This window comes from Pleurodeles waltl, chromosome 3_1 (genome assembly GCF_031143425.1).
Source record: "Pleurodeles waltl isolate 20211129_DDA chromosome 3_1, aPleWal1.hap1.20221129, whole genome shotgun sequence".
NCBI classification, from domain to species: Eukaryota; Metazoa; Chordata; class Amphibia; order Caudata; family Salamandridae; genus Pleurodeles; species Pleurodeles waltl.
Window position 1 is genome coordinate 848,121,650 of NC_090440.1, and position 18,755 is coordinate 848,140,404.

Sequence of the window (18,755 nt, forward strand, 5' to 3'; positions counted from 1 at the left end):
AGTCTTGCTTTGGAGTTATGTGGGAAATATTTGAACGAATCAAAGATTTCAGCTGTCTGATACAGTTCATAGATTTGCTCAGTTGGGGAACATCTCAAAAGTACACCATATTCAGAAACATTTGCACTTGGGAAAATATGGATATACCTACAATATTTAAAAGATGGGTCAGACATCTCCAGATTCTCTCCAAATACATTTGTAATCATTGTATCTGAGCAGCGGTGTGTGTCTGAGAAGCTCATTGGCTCTCCTAATTTGCTCCAGAGGAAATCTTTATGAAACGCGTCCTTGGAATTTGTTCATCTAATTTCAAAGAAGAATGTTTCCCCTGCTTAAGGCAGCCACAAGTTTTGAGCTCTCCTGTGATAAGTCGTATGACACATACTAACAGGCAGTTTATTCTATATTTTGAAGTTCATAACCTTGGTGCTTTGACAATGAAGTAAAGACACACTTTGGATAACTACAAGAGCAGCAGATTTAGAATCTCGCTACATTTTTTCAGGGTTTGTAGTGGATTCATGTCTTACTGCATAATAATGGTATTGTTTGGATTATTGTTAATTTAGCTCTTGTTCCTGGGTACCTTGCACGGTTAAAAAGGGGTAGGTATTTCCTAAGCTAGCAATACATACTTGGTTGCCCTAAAAGGGCAACATCTGAGTAGGCCCCAGGAAGGTTTACCACTGTAATGTGCAGTTTCACATTGTTATCCACAGAAAATGCGTTAATTGCTGATTTATGTTTGCTATCTTAACAGTCTCAACTTAGGGGGCTAACTGCCTCATTGAAGGTTTGGTGGAGTAGAGACTTCTTCTGCCTAATTTGGAATCCAAGCTATTGTTGGGTTTAAGATGGTGGAGACTCAGCTTCCTTAACTTTCACAAACCCTTGACCAGGTGAGGCATCTGCCATAGGGCTGTCAAGTCGTGGTGGAGATAGACCTGCTGCACACCCAAGCACAGAAAACAATCAATGGTTACCACACGCAAGGAGAGAATTCTCTGCCACTCAAGGGATTTTTTAAATTTTTATTTAGCTCTGGAACAAACTCCAGTGTTGGGAGTTTATTTCAGAGCAACACAGATTTAACACTGAGTGGGTGAACAAACATGGTGCTTGCTTGGTATTCATCTCTGCACTCAGGGCATCCCTCACTCTGGGGTATGGACTGAAGACACACAGATTTACATCAGGTAGGCAGGGATGTCTAAATATGGCAGCAGTCTTCAGCAGGAAAGCAAATGCCTTGGCCTTTACTGACCTGGAGGACTTTTGGGCCTCTCCACAAACCTCAAATGAGCCCCATAGTATAAAAAATAGTTTAGTGACTTGAGCCTTCACTGTCAGCATCTGATGTCATCCAGTTTAATCCATAGGTCATGCATTCAAATTGTAGGAAAAGGCTTGCCTTTAATTCTTCTGACGTCAATATTCTGAGTAAAATTGTTATGTAATAGTAAGACCTGGTAATAACAGTGAATGAAAAATCTATGCTATAGCACATTTGCAGAAATCAAGTTATTCTTCTTATTTATGTTTACATTGAGTACACAAATGTTTAGATGGGGAATTGTAACAGGCCCTTCAAGAAAAGAGGGATGTAATGTTTTACAACATTTGAGGGTGGCGGGGTTTAAGAGAGTGAATACTTTTCTGACACAGCCATGGTCAAAACAGGTAAGAATGCATAGTCCGTTTAGGAAAGAGTGTTGATCTAAGATAGTGATCTGAGTGGTGCTCCATTCTCGGCTTTTCTCCTCAAAGTCATTATCAAATGTAAAATGTGTCTTGTTCTTGAGAATTATCTTTTATCACTATTCCTGTTAAACTATTCAAAGGTAATCTAGACAGAGACGCAGTCTGGAAAACGTTTTTCACAATTACATGTTACATGTTACATGCAGGTCATCACTGTCTTCAGTAAACATTCTTAGCCTGACAGCAAGTGAACTGATTCCCTGAACTTTGATCCTTTAACACAGGAAGGGTACAATTCTGCATGTAGTTAATCAATCAAGATGCTCACCAAAGCCCACAGGCAGGGAGATCGTCCATGTGCAGTCCATATTGCTGGGGTAGTTTCCAGGGAACCCAGGGCTGAGTATAACTCCTTCCAACTCAGTGGTGACGCCGCCACACTGTGCTGTAGAGGAATAGTCACCACACAATGACTAGGAATTATTGAAAGGCATGAACACTGACTGCTTCCCTCTTTTGGAGATAGGAAATCCCTCTGTATCTGAAAGGGCAGATTTTTACTCAGCCCTCCCACATATAAACATTTTAATTCTTGTCCAAACTACATTATATTTTCAATTTTGATTACAAATGAAAAATATTTCACTCTAATTTGTTTCATTCCTAAACAACCCCATGGTTTAGTCCAATAATTTAAAACATATGATTTGCATAATTAAAATAATCACAATTTTCTACTAAAATTATTGTGTTTACCGTCTAAAGAACACATCACAGTTTTGTGCCCTTTACAATTTTTTTAAATCACCGTTATTAATCCCATGCTTTACTTCCAACCTTTTTGTTTATTTTTAAGAAAATGTATTACTTTATGCTCCGGTCGTATTATATAGAATTAAAAGTACTAATCCTATTCATTTTCGAACTTTTCTCAGCAATTAAATACATACATCAAAAGCACTTTCTAATATTTATTTTGTTTTTCTTGATCCATTTTCATATTTACGAGCTAGATAATGCAGGTGAGTAGAAATGTCAGGAACTGAAAAGGTCAATGTTTAAATTATTTGATCAACTAGCAAATTATTGCCTGCAAAAACAAAAACAACACGCAAGCATAAGGGTCACCATCTCTTTAGCTTTGGAATACAATGTTTTTGCAAACTAATTTGTTGAACAAACCAGCAAACCCAGGACTTACTTGAATCAACACCAGCAAAACTCACTTTACGGGCAGAATATTTTGCTTGAAATTTCTTCCGTAAGACACTTGACACTTGACAAGGATTTTCGCCGCCAAAGTTTTATGATGGTAACAAACTTGATGAATTTGATAACTATACAACATTGTTCTGCTTAAATTTTAGTTTGGTGCATTACTAAATAAAACCTGTTTGGCATTACATAAATTGTCCATTAACAATGATCTTGGGCCAAAACAACATTATTCTTCATGACAGCTTTGGGTGCAGTTGTGTCATAAGACAATTATTTTAGGGTAACAGAATGATGCATGTATAAGTGGATCTCGAATCATAGTAACAGACAAAAGACACTCAGGGTAAAGACGGTTTTCACGTACAGTTTCACAGTACCTACCAATGCATAATGGTGGAGGGTAATTCCAGCGACGCACAGTCCCGGGCATACAGGAAATGTGTGAATGGCCCTGGTAGATACAGAAAAATTAAATGAGCAACAAGCCACCAGTTTTTGCCTGTTAAGTGTATGCACCCGCATAGTGGTAAACGGTAAGACTGCACAACTGAATAGTCCCAGCCATCAGTGTTATCACCCGGACGTAGACAGGCCCAAAGGAAAATCAAGAGTTCCCACATCATAACGGTACACCTGAAAGGGTGGTGGGCAAAGGCGGAGTCCGCTGCATGTCATGCACAGCCTATATGTCGTCTGTGAAGAAAGCGGGCAGTGCTGCTGAGTGAGTATGAGGGGACTTGCACCATTCTTGATTTATGTGTGGGTACTGCAATTGTAAATGTTTTTTATATAGCGCTTACTACCCCTGTTGAGGCATTGAAGTGCTGTGCAGCGAGTAGCACGCTACTCCGAAACCCAAAATTAGAGGTTAGTAGTTAGTAGATTCGCTATATTTTTTTTAATCCTTTTTGCTTTAGTTGTGTTAGGTTTTTGTTCTTGTCTTCTAGTGTGTTTAGTAAAGTTTAGAGTAGGGAGAAGATGATGGGAATGGATTTGAAAGAGGAAGTAGTAGGTGTTTTCAAAGAATGAATGAATGAACGAACAAACGAATGACTGAATGATAAATTTATGGAGTGGAACAATGCTCTAAGGCATCTAGGTGATGAATACGGACCCAGCGATAATCTGTCCCAAACCCCAGAGCCCCTTCAGAAGCTAAAGTAAATGACTAACCAACATGACATACAGATGAATCCCTGCTTCCTAACCTAAGCACAAACCAGCATGTTACAAAGAGAAGAGCCAGGTTTTAAGGCTTTTCTAAAAAATAATTTAATCCCAGCTAGGTGACGTGGGAGGAAGTTCTAAATTTTGGCAGCTGCCACTGAAAATGCCCTACGTCCCCCCCACCCCCATTTCTTCCTGCACACTTTAGGCATGACAACTAGGTTCTAAGTTGCTGATCTGAGAGGTCTATGCGGGAGGTACCATTGAAACATAGCTTTAATCCACCCGTGGTGGCACCACACAGTGCTTTATGCACAATTCACACAGCCTTAAAAAAGATTCGCTTCTGAATTGGAAACCAGTAAAGTTTGAGCAGTCAGTTTGAAATCAACATATATTTTGTGGTATCTAATGTCAGGCTTGTCATAGCATTTTGCAGGGGTTGGAGTTTGGCTAGGGTAGTCTTGTTAGCTTCTAGTAGAAGAGCATTGCAGTAATCCATTCTGGATAAAATGAGTGTAAGGACCACCTGTTTTCAAGCCGGAAGGGGAATATAGGGAAAATATCCTGTAGGTGTTCTGATCATTCAGAAGCAAGTTGCCACCGTGTGGTGACCTGTCACTCAAAAGTTAATTCAGTGTCCATCCATATTCCTAAATGTTTTGCAGAACTAGTAGGGAAGGGTAATGTCCCTGACTGCTCTGGTCACCAATTCTGATTCCATATTAAGGACTTAAACATCAGCACCTCAGTTTTCTTGCCATTCAACTTTAGACAGTTTTTACTCATCCATGAAGCAACCGCCTTTCGAGCACTTCTTAAAAATGGCCGATGTGGCTTCCAAGTCCTCCGAGATAGATACAATGATCTGTGTATCATCAGCATATGACACTGCCTGAAGCTCGAATGACCAAATCAGTCTGGCCAACAGAGAGATGTATAGATTAAAAAGCGTTGGGCTCAGGGAGGACCCCTGTGGCACCCTACAAGGCAGTGAAAAGGAGTTAGATGTAAATTCCTTTATGGTTACACATTTGTGTAAGGTGTGGCTGTGCCTGTTAGTTGGGTGACATGGCTAAAAAAGGGGAAGGTTTGAGAAGAAAATTGTGGGGTTCCTAGTAGTCAGAAAGGTTTGGGATGCATCAGACAGAGAAGGGATGGAGCTAAGGTTGGAATAAGGTTTGTTTTACACAGAAAATAAAACTGAACATATATTATTATTATACATATATATATATGCACATGACACTTGGTAAGTTTTATTGGCTGGAGACAGCACATCTATATAAATACAAATATTTGAATAGAAGCACCAATGTGTGTGTGTGCGTGTGTGTTTGAGTGGGAGAAAGAGAGAGAGGGAGAGACAAAGAGATAGAGAGAGAGAGAGAAAGAAAGAGGGAGGCACATTTACTGCTTTTGGCTATGTAGTGCCTGTTCTGTTTGTGAAGGAAGCTGATCAGATGATACGGAACCGAATCTTATGCTGCTGCTACCTGTAATGATCTTTTCCTGTGTGTAGGAGCACCTTTCAGTTCTGCTGCGGGTACTGTGTCTGTTGTCTTGATGAGGAAATCTTGTTGTGTCATGCTTGACCTATAGTTTTATGGAAGTTTCTAACATTAAAAAAAATATATGTTGACTTCTCCTGAGTTAGGAAGGATGCTTACCTGCAGTGTATAGCCCGGCTCACACTGGAAGGACACCACATCATTCACCAGGTACCGCTCCCCTGTCTTGAGACCGCTGCTGGGCACTGCAGGCTCTGGGCAGCTGGACAAGCCGACCGCTGGAAAAGACAAGACAGTCTGGTATGAATGCAAAGCAGTTTGATTCCTACACTGGGTAGGTAGTCAGCTCCCTGGGATCTCTGGCTGAATATCTAGAGACCAAGGCGGAGGCAGAACGCCAGCAAGAACGCAGGAAACGCTAGGCTCAACATCAAAGCCCGGAACAGCATCAAAGCAGGGTGTATGATTCATAGTTGGCTCCGGGCTCTGGAGGGGGATGTTTCTCGGGGGAAAAAGATCCACTTCCAGTTACTTTAAAGAACTCCCACCCCAGCAATCTGCCAGTCAGCACTAAACTGTTAGAACTCAAAGCAATGCCTCTCCCCAGGATCAGCGCAGATGAGAGGAAAAATAAGTTGTTCTAATAAGATACTGGGCAAAGAAGGGGAAGCAGCCTGGGCCATACCTGCATGACTGTAGAGGCACAAAGCAGAGCTAAGTATTGTACGATGAAGCCAATAAAATGCAGCTAAAAGTTGAAGCTGCTTTCCCTTGCTAGCCCCTTGGTATTTGGCACTACCCTAGCTATTCATTGACCAAGGGGTCACAACGGAAGAAGCAGGAGCAGAAAGTAAGGAGGGTTCTAAGAAACATGATATTTCCTGCGGTTTCCATCCTTGTCGTGCCATGTTCAAACCCACCAGGGGCAACAGAGGATGGTCAAGGGTGACACACTGCAGTGCAATTCTTGCAATTCTCTTGTTTTTTTGGACAAGCATGCTGAAGCTAAACACACGGGATAGGATGTGTGCACCCAAAGGAGAAACACAGCAATGACATCATGCCTGAGAGAGAGCCATTGCTTTTCTTTTATCAACCATCTCTTTGTCGTAATGAATCCATAGATAGGTTGCAGCCAAGATTCCCAAATATCTTTAAATATTACAGGCTACGGTGTGTAGCCTATGTGTCACAAGCTTACTGGTGTGGACTACTGAATGGTATAGTAAATGTAGTTTTTTTTAAGATGGAGGCCTGGTAGTCTGGAGTTAGTTTTAGAGCACACAGAGGACTTTACTCTCTATAATACTGTCGGATCTTCAGCTAACATTTTGGGAGAGGGATTCATATAAATCCATTACTAACACTTTCAAAGTCATTTCTCTATTTCTGAAGTTTAAATATATCTATGCCTAAACTGTTGCTAGTACACGACTTTCACCCAAAAGAAAATGGAAGAGAGAGTTCAGGTGAAACGTTGGGAGAAACTTCATGACTCGTAGAAGCCTATTCTAAGAGGGAATCAGGGAGATGTTAATAGGAAAACAGGAGACGTTTTCCAGTTTAGAATCCTTCTGAGTTTGCAAAGTTAACTAGGCAAAATCTTTGACCTCGTAACACATATATGTTTTAAACAATTTGTTTATTTTTTTTGCGTAAAACACCCTAAAGTGCTTAAATAAAGCACGAGTACTTTGAGTATCTAACCCTAAAGTATATCCACTACTTGCAAGACCCTCTTGATTCTGCAGTTCTTTCAAAAAGTTCTAAATAAAAACAGAAGGTTCTTCTGCCAAAATAAATCATATTCTATACTTTCCTACAAATATTTTGACTTCAAGATTCTGAAAATGTACTATTCTTGCATATTTGTGGTTAGGACATGCTTGTGGATATGGGTGCAAGTCAACAATTTAGTAGGGAAATATTTATGTATTTAAGTAATTATTTCGAGTATATGTTTATGCGTCTATTGTTTGCAGAATGTATGCTACTTCAATGTCTGTTTTCATGTTACCCTTTAATAGTGGGCAAAAGCCATTGAACCCAAACACCCCAACACTAAAATATTCCACCAGCCTTGATTACACACTCTTTATTATAAAATCATGCCCAAATATGTTAATTAAAAGCCCCTTTCATACCTTAAAGGAAAAATAAAAGAAACCAGCCTTATCCCATGTCTCTTTGCATATGCATACTTCGATAGGCTGTTCCTGGCCACAGAATGTGGAAAGCAGTGGCAGTTACATTCAGACATTGTGAGACCCTTCTACGGCTAAGGAACTCCCAGCAACCACCTCAGGTAGCAAACCAGAACAAACATGCATTTAGGTTTGCAGTGTCATCTCTACAAATGAACAGTGCACAATCAATGCATACATGGACAGGGATTTTAAAAATACCCAAGCGCAGATATAAAATTACATCAGCTAACCACCTCAACTAAGAGGTGAGTTCCTTTTCATAAAATTGACAAAAATCAAAAGCAATTGATAGAAGATAATAACCCCCTAGGAATGTCTTAAATAAAGCATAATTGACATGCACACTGGCTCATTAGTACCTAATATACTAAGATCAAAAAATGAATTAAGAACAAGTACAATTTCAACGTATATTTTTACAAAAAACACATCAATATGAAAACGTGCATTACACAAACAAAAATAAGACATTTTAAACATACATAAGTTATAATATAAAGAACTTAAAGGCTGACACATTACATGCTCAGATGATTACATAAACATAAGGGGACACTGAAATATACACACAAGCAGTCATAGAGACACACAAACACACAGATACACACACACAATTGTCATGGTGCATTTAGCTGGCATACTTGAGTGCCTGCGAGCACCTTATTACACCAGAACCAACTTATCATAACATATCGTAACCGAGCACAGAACATAACATAACATGACATGACACGACACAACACGACACAACATGACATAACATAACAAAACATTGGACTGTACATCTTGTCTCCTTACTTTTATACTCCAGGTGGAATCCAGCAGCAGACACACTGATGTCTGAGTAGAAATGCAGATATAGGTTGTTGGATGTGCTGTTGAGTAGCGCCGGCACTGTGGTTCCTACACAAGGATGGATCAGAGAAGATCATACTTTGTATTCATCCTATCTCTGTTCATACCATGAAGGTAACACGAAAGCATAATTCCTGATATAATTACTTCCCTTTCCTTTCCTTGGGCTCAGGTCAGGCCTTGATCAGAAGAGGCTCCAGTACAACAATACCAGGTGATTAAAAATAAAATATTCCAACAAAGCTGACAAATGCCACTTCTCCTTTTTTAGTTCTCACCTACCAGAAAGCATAAGCTGTCTGTTGGTGAAAAGACCTGCTGTTATCTTACAATGCGTTTAGAGCCCTCCTATTCCTTACCATTGGTTGGCTTTACAGTCACTATCAATTTATTGCTTTTTATTCATCTGCTTGTTTGGGATTTTCTTCCTCTTCTCGTGTTTGTCCATTTCCTGGAACATGGATGCAATACTCTTCCACTGCTTTCTTTTGAATATTTTCTTTTTTTCTTTTTGGCAACACACTCCACTAGAGTGCATGTGTTTTCCAGCCATCTCCCTCGTGTACTGCTGCTTCCACCCTCCACCACACATCAGCTTGCTGTCTCACTTGGGTGTTTCACCCCAATGCCCCTGTGTTGTGCTCACCCTCATGTGAATCTCCACCTGTTGCTTTGCGTTCTCCCTAATGCATCAAGCCCCTCTTTCTAGCTCATGTTGCTTCCGCAGCCCTCTGTATTGCTAACCTCATCCATGCGCTCCCTGTTGCTTTTGTTCCTTGCCTTGTGTTGCTTCTGTCTCTGTGTTGCTTCCTTTTCTACCTGTGCCTATGTGTTGCTTCTCACACCCATGACCTCTGTGTTGCTTCCCTTGACCTGCACTTCAAACAAAGGAAACAGTTTCGTTTGCACTTTTTTAAATTTACCAATCCAATTTGGATTGGGTCATTTTGTAGGCACACCTATGAGTGCTGGGCGCACTTACAAAATGAGGAAGCTGAACGCATTTCCTTTTTTATTTTTGTTTGCTCTTTAGCTATGCTATGCTTTAGCTAGGCTCCACAATGGGGATGGGAAACACATTGGCAAAGCCAATGGGTCCTAAAGACCTGACCTAATGGCTTTGCCTATGCTTGTTTCGTCTACAACTAAAAAATTATTATACTGGTTCACATCATGGATTATGAAAGAGGTGCTTTATATTTTGACAAAGCAAGAAATCAGTACCTGTGATTTTAGTGCACTTGGTTTTTTCCCTTACCTGAGAAACTTCCTATTAGGCTCATTGTGTTGTCCGCTCCGTCAAAAACTTCAAGTGAATCCCAGTTCTGCTCGGTGACAAAACTAACTACCTGAATCTAAGCAGAGAAAGGAAATGTCAGATGGAATCCATGGAAAGAAGGACCAACAGTCAAAATTACAGCTTGAAAATGTAAACACTGCCCTGGGTAACATCCCAAAATTGAGAAACTAAGGTTCTGATTTAAGAGGGCCTAGCGCCACTTTAGCGCTGCTTTTTTTATGTTAAGGTGGCGCTACGGTGGCCTTTTCCCCGCGCCATATGTACACAGTGGAGCAATGCATGCATTGTGCCATTTTGTAACCCTTTGCGCTACATTATGCCTGAGCCAGGCATAATGTATGCAAAGGGGGCATTCTCCCGTTAGTGGGGCCGAAAAAATGGCTCAAAGAAATCCAAGAGATTTCTTTGCATCATTTTTTCAGCACTTTCAAAGCCCCCTTTTAACTGCCCAAAGCAGGCGTTATAAGGGGGCACACCATTGTTTATAATGGCTCCTATGTACTGTTCAGGGTTAGCTCCAACATTTTGGCGCTAACCTTGTACAGTACAACAATAGCATGGTGGCAGTAGTGGGGTGCAAGAAAAGTGGCGCTACATGTAATGTATCGATACTTTTCATAAATCTGGCCCTAAGTTCTAAGTTACATAACATTAATACATTACTACCTAAATAAAGTAGTCACATTCCGGTCCACTGCATTTAAACTTTCCTTTTCCATTAGAGTGGTGCAAATAATTCTTGGCCCACGCCAAAAATGACAGTCAAGTCGAAGCTGAAAACCCATATTACAAGGCAATGTAATTGTACAAGGCAATGTAATTTTGTTTAACACGCCTGGAAAAGGGACTCTTGAACTCTGATAGCTCCCTTTCAAAAGCCTGTAAATTCTGCTGACATTTACACTTTCCCAGCATGTCCAACCCAAATGTCTCCACAACCATTCCATTAGAGTGCAGGATTTGGATTTGATGGACCTTTATAGGGGAAATCATATGTCACGTGGATTGCACAAGAGTGCACTCTTTCAACAGTAGACTTCATAGCACATTTCCTAATACCTGTATTCCAGCGCCCTCAGGGACTGTAATCTTCCACACACAGTTCAGGCTGTTCAAGTAGGGCTCTGGAAATCCAGGAGAAAGAATGGTCCCTTTGCGCTCTGTCAGGTTCCCTCCACAAGGCACTGAAATGGCAAAGAGAAGCTTGTTATTTAATCAAAAGACCTCCAGATGTGGAACGAGGATGCAGAATTGGACAATTGGTCCATCTAAACCCTATGCTCCAAAATGTGCTACAAGCCAACTGTGGTTAAAACAAACAAAAGGTGCAAGGGGACAAAAAGAAAACCAATAAGCAACAAGCCCCGCAGGCCGAAGCATGATATATACCACCAGTGGCAATCAACACAATTTGATCACCTCCTTCTGTTCCTCCAAAAATCTGTTCACCAGCTATGACCACAAGGTTTATCACACATGAATATTAGCAACCCCATAAGTGACAAGTGTTGGAAATGGCCCTTTCTGAAGGGTCATCCCTAAACTTGCTGCCTTCCTCCTCCTCTTTTTCTGTTTTTGTTGGGTTTAGGACTCTGGGCACTTTACCGCTGCTATCCAGTGCTAAAGTGCATGTGCTCCCTGTATAAAACATGGTAACATTGGCATCTCCATGATTGGCATATTTGATTTACTGGTAAGTACCTAGTACAGTGCACTATGTGTACCCAGGGCATGTAAGTCAAATGCTACTAGTGGGCCTGAAGCACTGATTGTGCAACCTGCTAAGGTAGCTTTTCAAACATGCATCAGGCCTACCATTGCAGAGCCTGTGTGTGCAGACAAAACTGCAATTTTGAACTGGCAAGTGTACCCACATGCCAGGCCCAAACCTTCTTTTTAACAACATGTAAGACACCTTTAAGGTTGCTCCTGGTTAGCCCCAAAGAGAGGGTGCAGCGTATTTAAAAAGTTGGACACGTACTTTAAGATTTACATTTCTAAGAAGTGAAAGACTGTTAAATTCGCTTAACCCTATTGCAAGGACAATCTCTTTCACAGGCTAGCATGGGAATTGCCTTAGAACATCTTTTGAGTGTAATTTTTAATTGAGAAAAGATAGAAAAATTGAGTTTAGTGTCTCTGGACTCACAATTTACAAACACATATTTTGGTAAAGGTGTTTTTTAAATTGCAAGTCTGAAAATGCAACTTTTAGAAAGTTGCTACCTTCCTACTTTAAATATCCTGTGCCTTAGCCTGTCACCAACCCACGAATGGACTGTGTAAGGGAAGGTGACAGCTCCTTTTGTGCATTCCATCCAGACAACCATAAATACAGGACACTCAAGTGCCCCTGCATTTCAGCTGCATACCGATGGGTCTTCCTAGGCAGGGAGGCTGGAGGGGCTCACACACTTGAAAGGGTAGTGATCTGACCCCACACAAAAGACTAATAACCCTTCACAGACCTCCTGGCAGACAAGACTGGGATGAAAGGGAACTGGAGCAATTCAAAACCACTCTTTGACATCTCCCCCACTTCAAAGGCACGTTTAGGTATACGTACTGGGACTCTGACACCATACACTCAGAACACTTCCGGACTGAGGACATTCTACCAGTGAGATGGAGCATGGTATTGTCAGGAGGGACTGCCATTTTGCTGTCTGTTCTGCTGTGTTGGCCTGCTGCCTGATATTTCAGGGCCAGGGGGTGATAGGACTGGATCTAACTCTCTACATCCTGCAATCTAACGTTTTTCCAAGGGCCTGACTGAGTTTGCCTCCTGATTCTGAATTTTAAGGCACATCAAAGACTTCAGCTGCTTCTTGCTACTAACACCTAGACTCCTCTGCTGAAAGTCCTGCTCTGCCAAGTGGTGTCAAATCCAGTCATGGGCCCTTGGAGGTGAGTGTGGTGCTGCAACACAAGAACTAACACAACAACACTGGTGAGTCACATAAAACCGATGCAACCCGCCGCAGAAACGGCCTTCATTGTCATTGCCTGCACCAAAGCTGTGGACACCGCTCACCGACTGTGACACAATGACTATGACTTAAAACACAGCCCGGGCTTGGCTGACAGCACCGAAGTATCAGAAAAAGTACTCATCGCTTCTGGACATGGACGCATCAAAGACTTTGCCTGATCAGGAAATGATACATCACCTGCAAGTGCGATGAATCCCCTCCTCTGGATCAACATGTCGTCACTGAGCATCAATGCAACAAAGGTACTGTCTGTGGGTCTGTGTGACTTCTATACCCGGCCTGCACTTTATTGTGGTCAGTCTGCATTTTTGAATTTCTCCCGGTCCAGCACGACTAGATAGTTACGGTTGGAGCTATTGTCTTTAAAGCAATGCATTTTGATTTAATCTTACAAAATTCATAATGTCACATGTGTATGTTGGATTTTTGTTGTTTTGGTCTTGATTGACACAGATAAATAATGGATGTTTTTCTAAACAGGTGTGGAGTCCTTTGTAGTGTTCTCACTGTGTTACTGTGTGTGTGTACAAATACTTTACACATTGCTTCTTTGGTTTAGCCTGACTGCTCTGTGCCAAGCTACCAGAGGGTGAGCACAGGTAAACGTTTAGGCCCATATTTATACTTTTTGACGCACAACTGCGCCAACGCAGTTGTGCGTCAAAACTTTTAACGCCGGCTAACGCCATTCCAAAGCGCCATGTGGGCGCCGTATTTATTGAATGACGTTAGCCGGCGCTGTGGACTGGTGTGCGTAAAAAAAAATGACTCACACCAGGCAGCGCCGGCGTAGGGGAAAATGGAGCTTGGGCGTCAAAAAATGGGGCAAGTCAGGCTGAGGCAAAATTTTCGCCTCAACCTGATTTGCGCCATTTTTTTTGACGCCCAACCCCCATTGAAATAACTCCTGTCTTAGCAAAGACAGGAGTCATGCCCCCTTGCCAATGGCCATGCCCAGGGGACCTATGTCCCCTGGGCATGGTCATTGGGCATAGTGGCATGTAGGGGGGCACAAATCAGGCCCCCCTATGCCACAAAAAAAAAACGAAAAAAAATACCTACCTGCACTTACCTTTCTTTCCCTGGGATGGGTCCCTCCATCCTTGGGTGTCCTCCTGGGGTGGGCAAGGGTGGCAGGGGGTGTCCTTGGGGGCATAGGAGGGCACCTCTGGGCTCCTTCTGAGCCCACAGGTCCCTTAACGCCTGCCCTGACCCAGGCGTTAAAAAACGGCACCCATCAGGATGGGCGCCGTTTTTTAAGGCCTGCCGCCTCCTGTGCGTCAAAATGACGTCACAGTATAAATAAGGCGCACAGGCCTTAAAGTAATTTTTTAGAAGGGAACACCTACCTTGCATGTAATTAACGCAAGGCTGGTTCCCCCTTCTAAAAAACGGCGCACATGGTGGAACTTTGACGCTCGATGCGTCGGACGTGAAAGTATAAATATGGGGCAGTGTTTGCGCCGAATGTGCGTCAACAATTTTGACGCACATTCGACGCAAACAGAGTATAAATATGCCCCTTAGTGTGTATTTTACTTGCCCTCACTAGGATTGTGGTCCCTACCTGGACAGACTGCAAACCTCTGCCAAACTAGAGACCTGATTTCTAACAACATGCACCATAGCTTCGAACATACATCAACAGCTAGTGTAAATCACATCCACTCTGACCTCTTCCCAATGCTTCCCACCACGTACCAGCTGTACATACTAAGGTGACCACAACTAATTGTGAGTAACCTCACAAAAGACAAGTCCAACAACTGTCAAAATGCTATAAGTAATGTCTTACAATCCCTCCATTGATCCATTTCCTATTTTCCATAACACACAATTTGTCATCAATAATTACAAGGATCCACATAAGTTAGAACGAGGAACCTCACAAGAAAATTAAAAGCATAACACACTTTTATATTGGGAACATTACATTTGAGTTTCAGAAATGGCACAAGTGGATCACAAGAGCAACACTAGTGAACATGAAGAACACTAAGTAAAACTGAGGAACGTCACATGTAAATAAAGAAAAAAACACAGCTGAAAATAAGCAATGCCACAGTAGATATGTTGAACTCCATTAGATAACCTGAGGCAAAGGATAACGTTTACGAGGAATGTCAAAAGTGAATATAAAGAACAGAATTGAAGATGAGGGACACAACATACGTGACTACGAGCACCAGAAGTGACTAGGAGGATGCAACAAGTAACATGAAGAATGCCAGCAGTGAATTTAAGCAACACCACAAGTGAGTATGAAAAACACATGATGTGACATGAGAAACACCACATATGAATGTGAAGAATGCCACAACAGAATACGAGAATCAACGTAGGTGAATATGAAGAATATAGGCATATATTAGATGCGGCATATTAAACATGAAGATCCCAATAAATGAGTATGAAAACTGTCACAAGTGAATGTGAAAAATGCCATAAAGAAATATGAGGACCATTACAAGTGAATATGAGGAACTTTGCAAGGTAATAAGTGAATATGAAAAAAACACGCAACTGAATATGAAGCACACCACACTTGAGTATTAGACACCACAATTATATATGAAGAATCACACAAGAGAATATAAAAATGGAACAGATGAATATAAAAAATATCTCAACTGAATACGTGGAATACCACAGGTAAATTAGAGGCAGACCACAAGTAAATATAAGAAACATAGCAAGTGAATATGAAGAACCACACAAGAAAATATGAAAACACAATGGAATATGAAAAATGTCTCAACTGTATATGACGAACGCCACAAATGACTATGGGAAATATTAGACACCACCAATAAATATGAGATAAATATCTGCAACACTCAGTTTATGTGGAATTATCATACGTCATCCATGAATGTTCAAGAAAACTAATAGAGGGACCATTTAAGATTATAGCGTACCTCAGGACACAATAGGCAAACCAAACCACTCCACCGTTAAAACCCAGTGCTTCCAACATGTCACATACACAAATAAATGTAGACAACTGGCACAACACCCGATAATACGTTCTCTTGTCGTGTAGGACACAAATTGCACTGGAAGGGCTTCACTTTTAACTACGTCACAAAGGAAACGGACTGAGCCTGATATTTGTGGATGCAAGGTCACAAACTGGAATCAAGAGTTGTGTTAATATGTGACACATGCCAGACGTTTTAGGCCGCATGTTTATTTATGCAGCAAAGGCCAGTGGTTATTAAAGTGACAAAGAGTGCACGTTATGACATAAGGCCCTGAAAACTACGGAGTGCTGCTGTCTTGAACAGAACGTAAATGTCCCACTGGACCGGCAGCAGTGTTTACACTCTTCTGCCGCGCTTCCGTGCACTGTTTGATGCTCGGCCCTTGATACAGCTGTTAGAATTACAAGCCACTGCCGCACATGAGACAACAGCGGTGTTTTAACATTTTTTTTGTTTATTGTTTATTAGCTTTAGAGTCAGTAAAAATGCCTATTTCTCGACGGATGCCTCGCCAAGGGCAACCTCGCAGATGAGGCTGTTAAATTTTACAAGAACAAGACAACTACAATGTTGGAACAGAGCAGCCGATGTTGGGTCAGTAATCGTAGAAATACACACGCTGCCATGGAAACGTGCTGCACGTGCAGAGCCGGAAAGAGGCAATTCAGGGCCAGCTCTTACGCTTGGTCTGAATAAATTATCAGACACCGAGGGTCACATTGTATTACATTTCCCCGTACTGCTTCTATAAGGAATAGAGCTCAAGTCAATTGAACGGAAAGACACAATTACATACATACAGACCTCAGACAGACAGACACAAATATTGGGTGGTCTTTGTGACACCAAAAATGACATTTCCTCCACACACCACTTCAGGAGCCTCAAGCAGTAAAATGTGGTATTTAGCATAAAATAGGAGACCACAATAATCAATCCTAAATCATACACTGCAACATCAAACAACCTTGTGGTAACTTCTCTCCTTTTGATATGAATGTAGCATATTTATATTCAGTTGTGGTACAATTGCTGGGGTTCCCATGTACTTGAAGAGAAATATGGGAAAATCATAAATTTCAATCATTGTATTAAAGTCAAGGAAGGAAGTCTTCCTACCAAGCAAAGGATAACTCGCATTGAGGATCTTACAATATCGGTGGGCCAGTCAAATGGCTAAGCAAGATTGATCTGTGTACTGTACATCATCAGGTGGAACTTGATAAGTTCTGACATGATCTGACCCCTACCCTCACCACATCCTCAACAAAGCAAGCTCCGTCATCGCACCCCAACTACGGACGATCATCAACAGTTCCTTCGAGTCCGCCACCTTCCCGGAGAGCTGGAAACACGGCGAGATCAACGCCCACCTCATAAAACTCAAGGCAGACCCAAAGGACCTCAAGAACTTCCGTCCTATCGCCCTGCTCCCCTTCCCGACAACAGTCATAGAGAAGGCTGTCAACAGACAACTAACCCGCTTCCTAGAGAACTGCACCCTGGACCCATCCCAATCCGGATTCCGCAGCAACCACAGCACCGAAACCACCCTCATCGCCACCACCGACGACATCAGAAACATACTGGACAGTGGCGAAACTGCAGCCCCCATCCTCCTGGACCTCTCGGCCGCGTTCGACACAGTCTGCGACCACACCCTACGCTCACACCTCAGCAACACTGGAATCCGCGACAGAGCCCTGGACTGGGTCACCTCCTTTCTCACCAGCAGAACCCAGAGAGTCCGCCTCCCCCATTCTGCTCGGAGGCCACCGAAATCATCTGCGACGTACCCCCGGGTTTGTCCCTCAGCCCGGCCCTCTTCAAAGTCTACATGGCCCACTCGCTAACATCGTCCGATCCTACAACCTCAACATCATCTCATATGCCGACAACACGCAGCTGATCCTCTCCCTCACTAAGGACTCCGCCAAGACCTACCTCCACGAAGGAATGAAGGCCATCACCAAATGGATGAAGAGCAGCTGCCTCAAACTCAATTCCGACAAGAAGGAAGTCCTCATCTTCGGCTCCATCCCCTCTGCACGGGATGACTCCTGGTGGCCTGCCACTCCCGGAACCGCTCTGAATCCCACCGACCACGCACGCAAGCTAGGATTCATCTTGGACCCCTCACTCTCCATGACCCAGCAAGTCAACGCCATCTTCTCCTCCTGCTTCAACACCCTCCACATGCTCTGAAAGATCTACAAATGGATACCCACCGAAACCAGAAGAACAGTCACCCAAGCCCTCGTAATCAGCAAACTGGCCTTCGGCAATGCCCTCTAGGCAGGAATCACGGCCAAACTCCAGAAGAGGCTGCAACTCATCCAGAACGCCTCCACATGCCTCATCCTGGACCCCCCCTGCCACTGCCACATCACAGACCACCTGAAAAACTAGCACTGGCTCCCAGTCAACAAGAGAATCAACTTCAAACTTCTCACCCACGCTCACAAAGCACTGCACAACACTGGACCAGAATGCCTCAACAGACGACTCTGCTTCTACTTAGGACAACTTTAGCGACACAAAAGGATGATGAACAGTCCAGCTCGAACTACCAGGCGGTTCGGGTTGGACTGTTCCCATGAGGAACAGGGTCAAGACTGATTTGCATATGGCTGGGTCCAAACTGGGGTGGCATGGTGAGCAAAAGAACGATGGATTAAACCCAGATCTGTGACTGGGGGCGAGTGTTTGCATTGTTCAGCACTCCGTCCATCATCCTTTTGTGTTGCTAAAGTTGCTCTAAGTGGGAAGGGTATGCCCAGACGTGGGTCCCGTGCTCACTGTGCCACTGGATTCAA

The 18,755-nt window shown here is 42.6% G+C and overlaps 1 protein-coding gene across 1 annotated transcript in view; it reads right to left on the bottom strand.

Moving 5' to 3' along the window:
* CSMD2 (CUB and Sushi multiple domains 2) overlaps positions 1-18,755 on the bottom strand; it is a 1,417,205-nt gene that overhangs the window by 193,947 nt on the left and 1,204,503 nt on the right. The window contains exons 35-40 of the mRNA XM_069223779.1: positions 11,022-11,146; positions 9,921-10,017; positions 8,606-8,710; positions 5,760-5,878; positions 3,304-3,373; positions 2,033-2,149 (exon numbers count right to left, since the gene is read on the bottom strand). Coding sequence (XP_069079880.1) covers positions 2,033-2,149; positions 3,304-3,373; positions 5,760-5,878; positions 8,606-8,710; positions 9,921-10,017; positions 11,022-11,146 — 633 coding nt within the window. The remainder of the gene's footprint in view (positions 1-2,032; positions 2,150-3,303; positions 3,374-5,759; positions 5,879-8,605; positions 8,711-9,920; positions 10,018-11,021; positions 11,147-18,755) is intronic.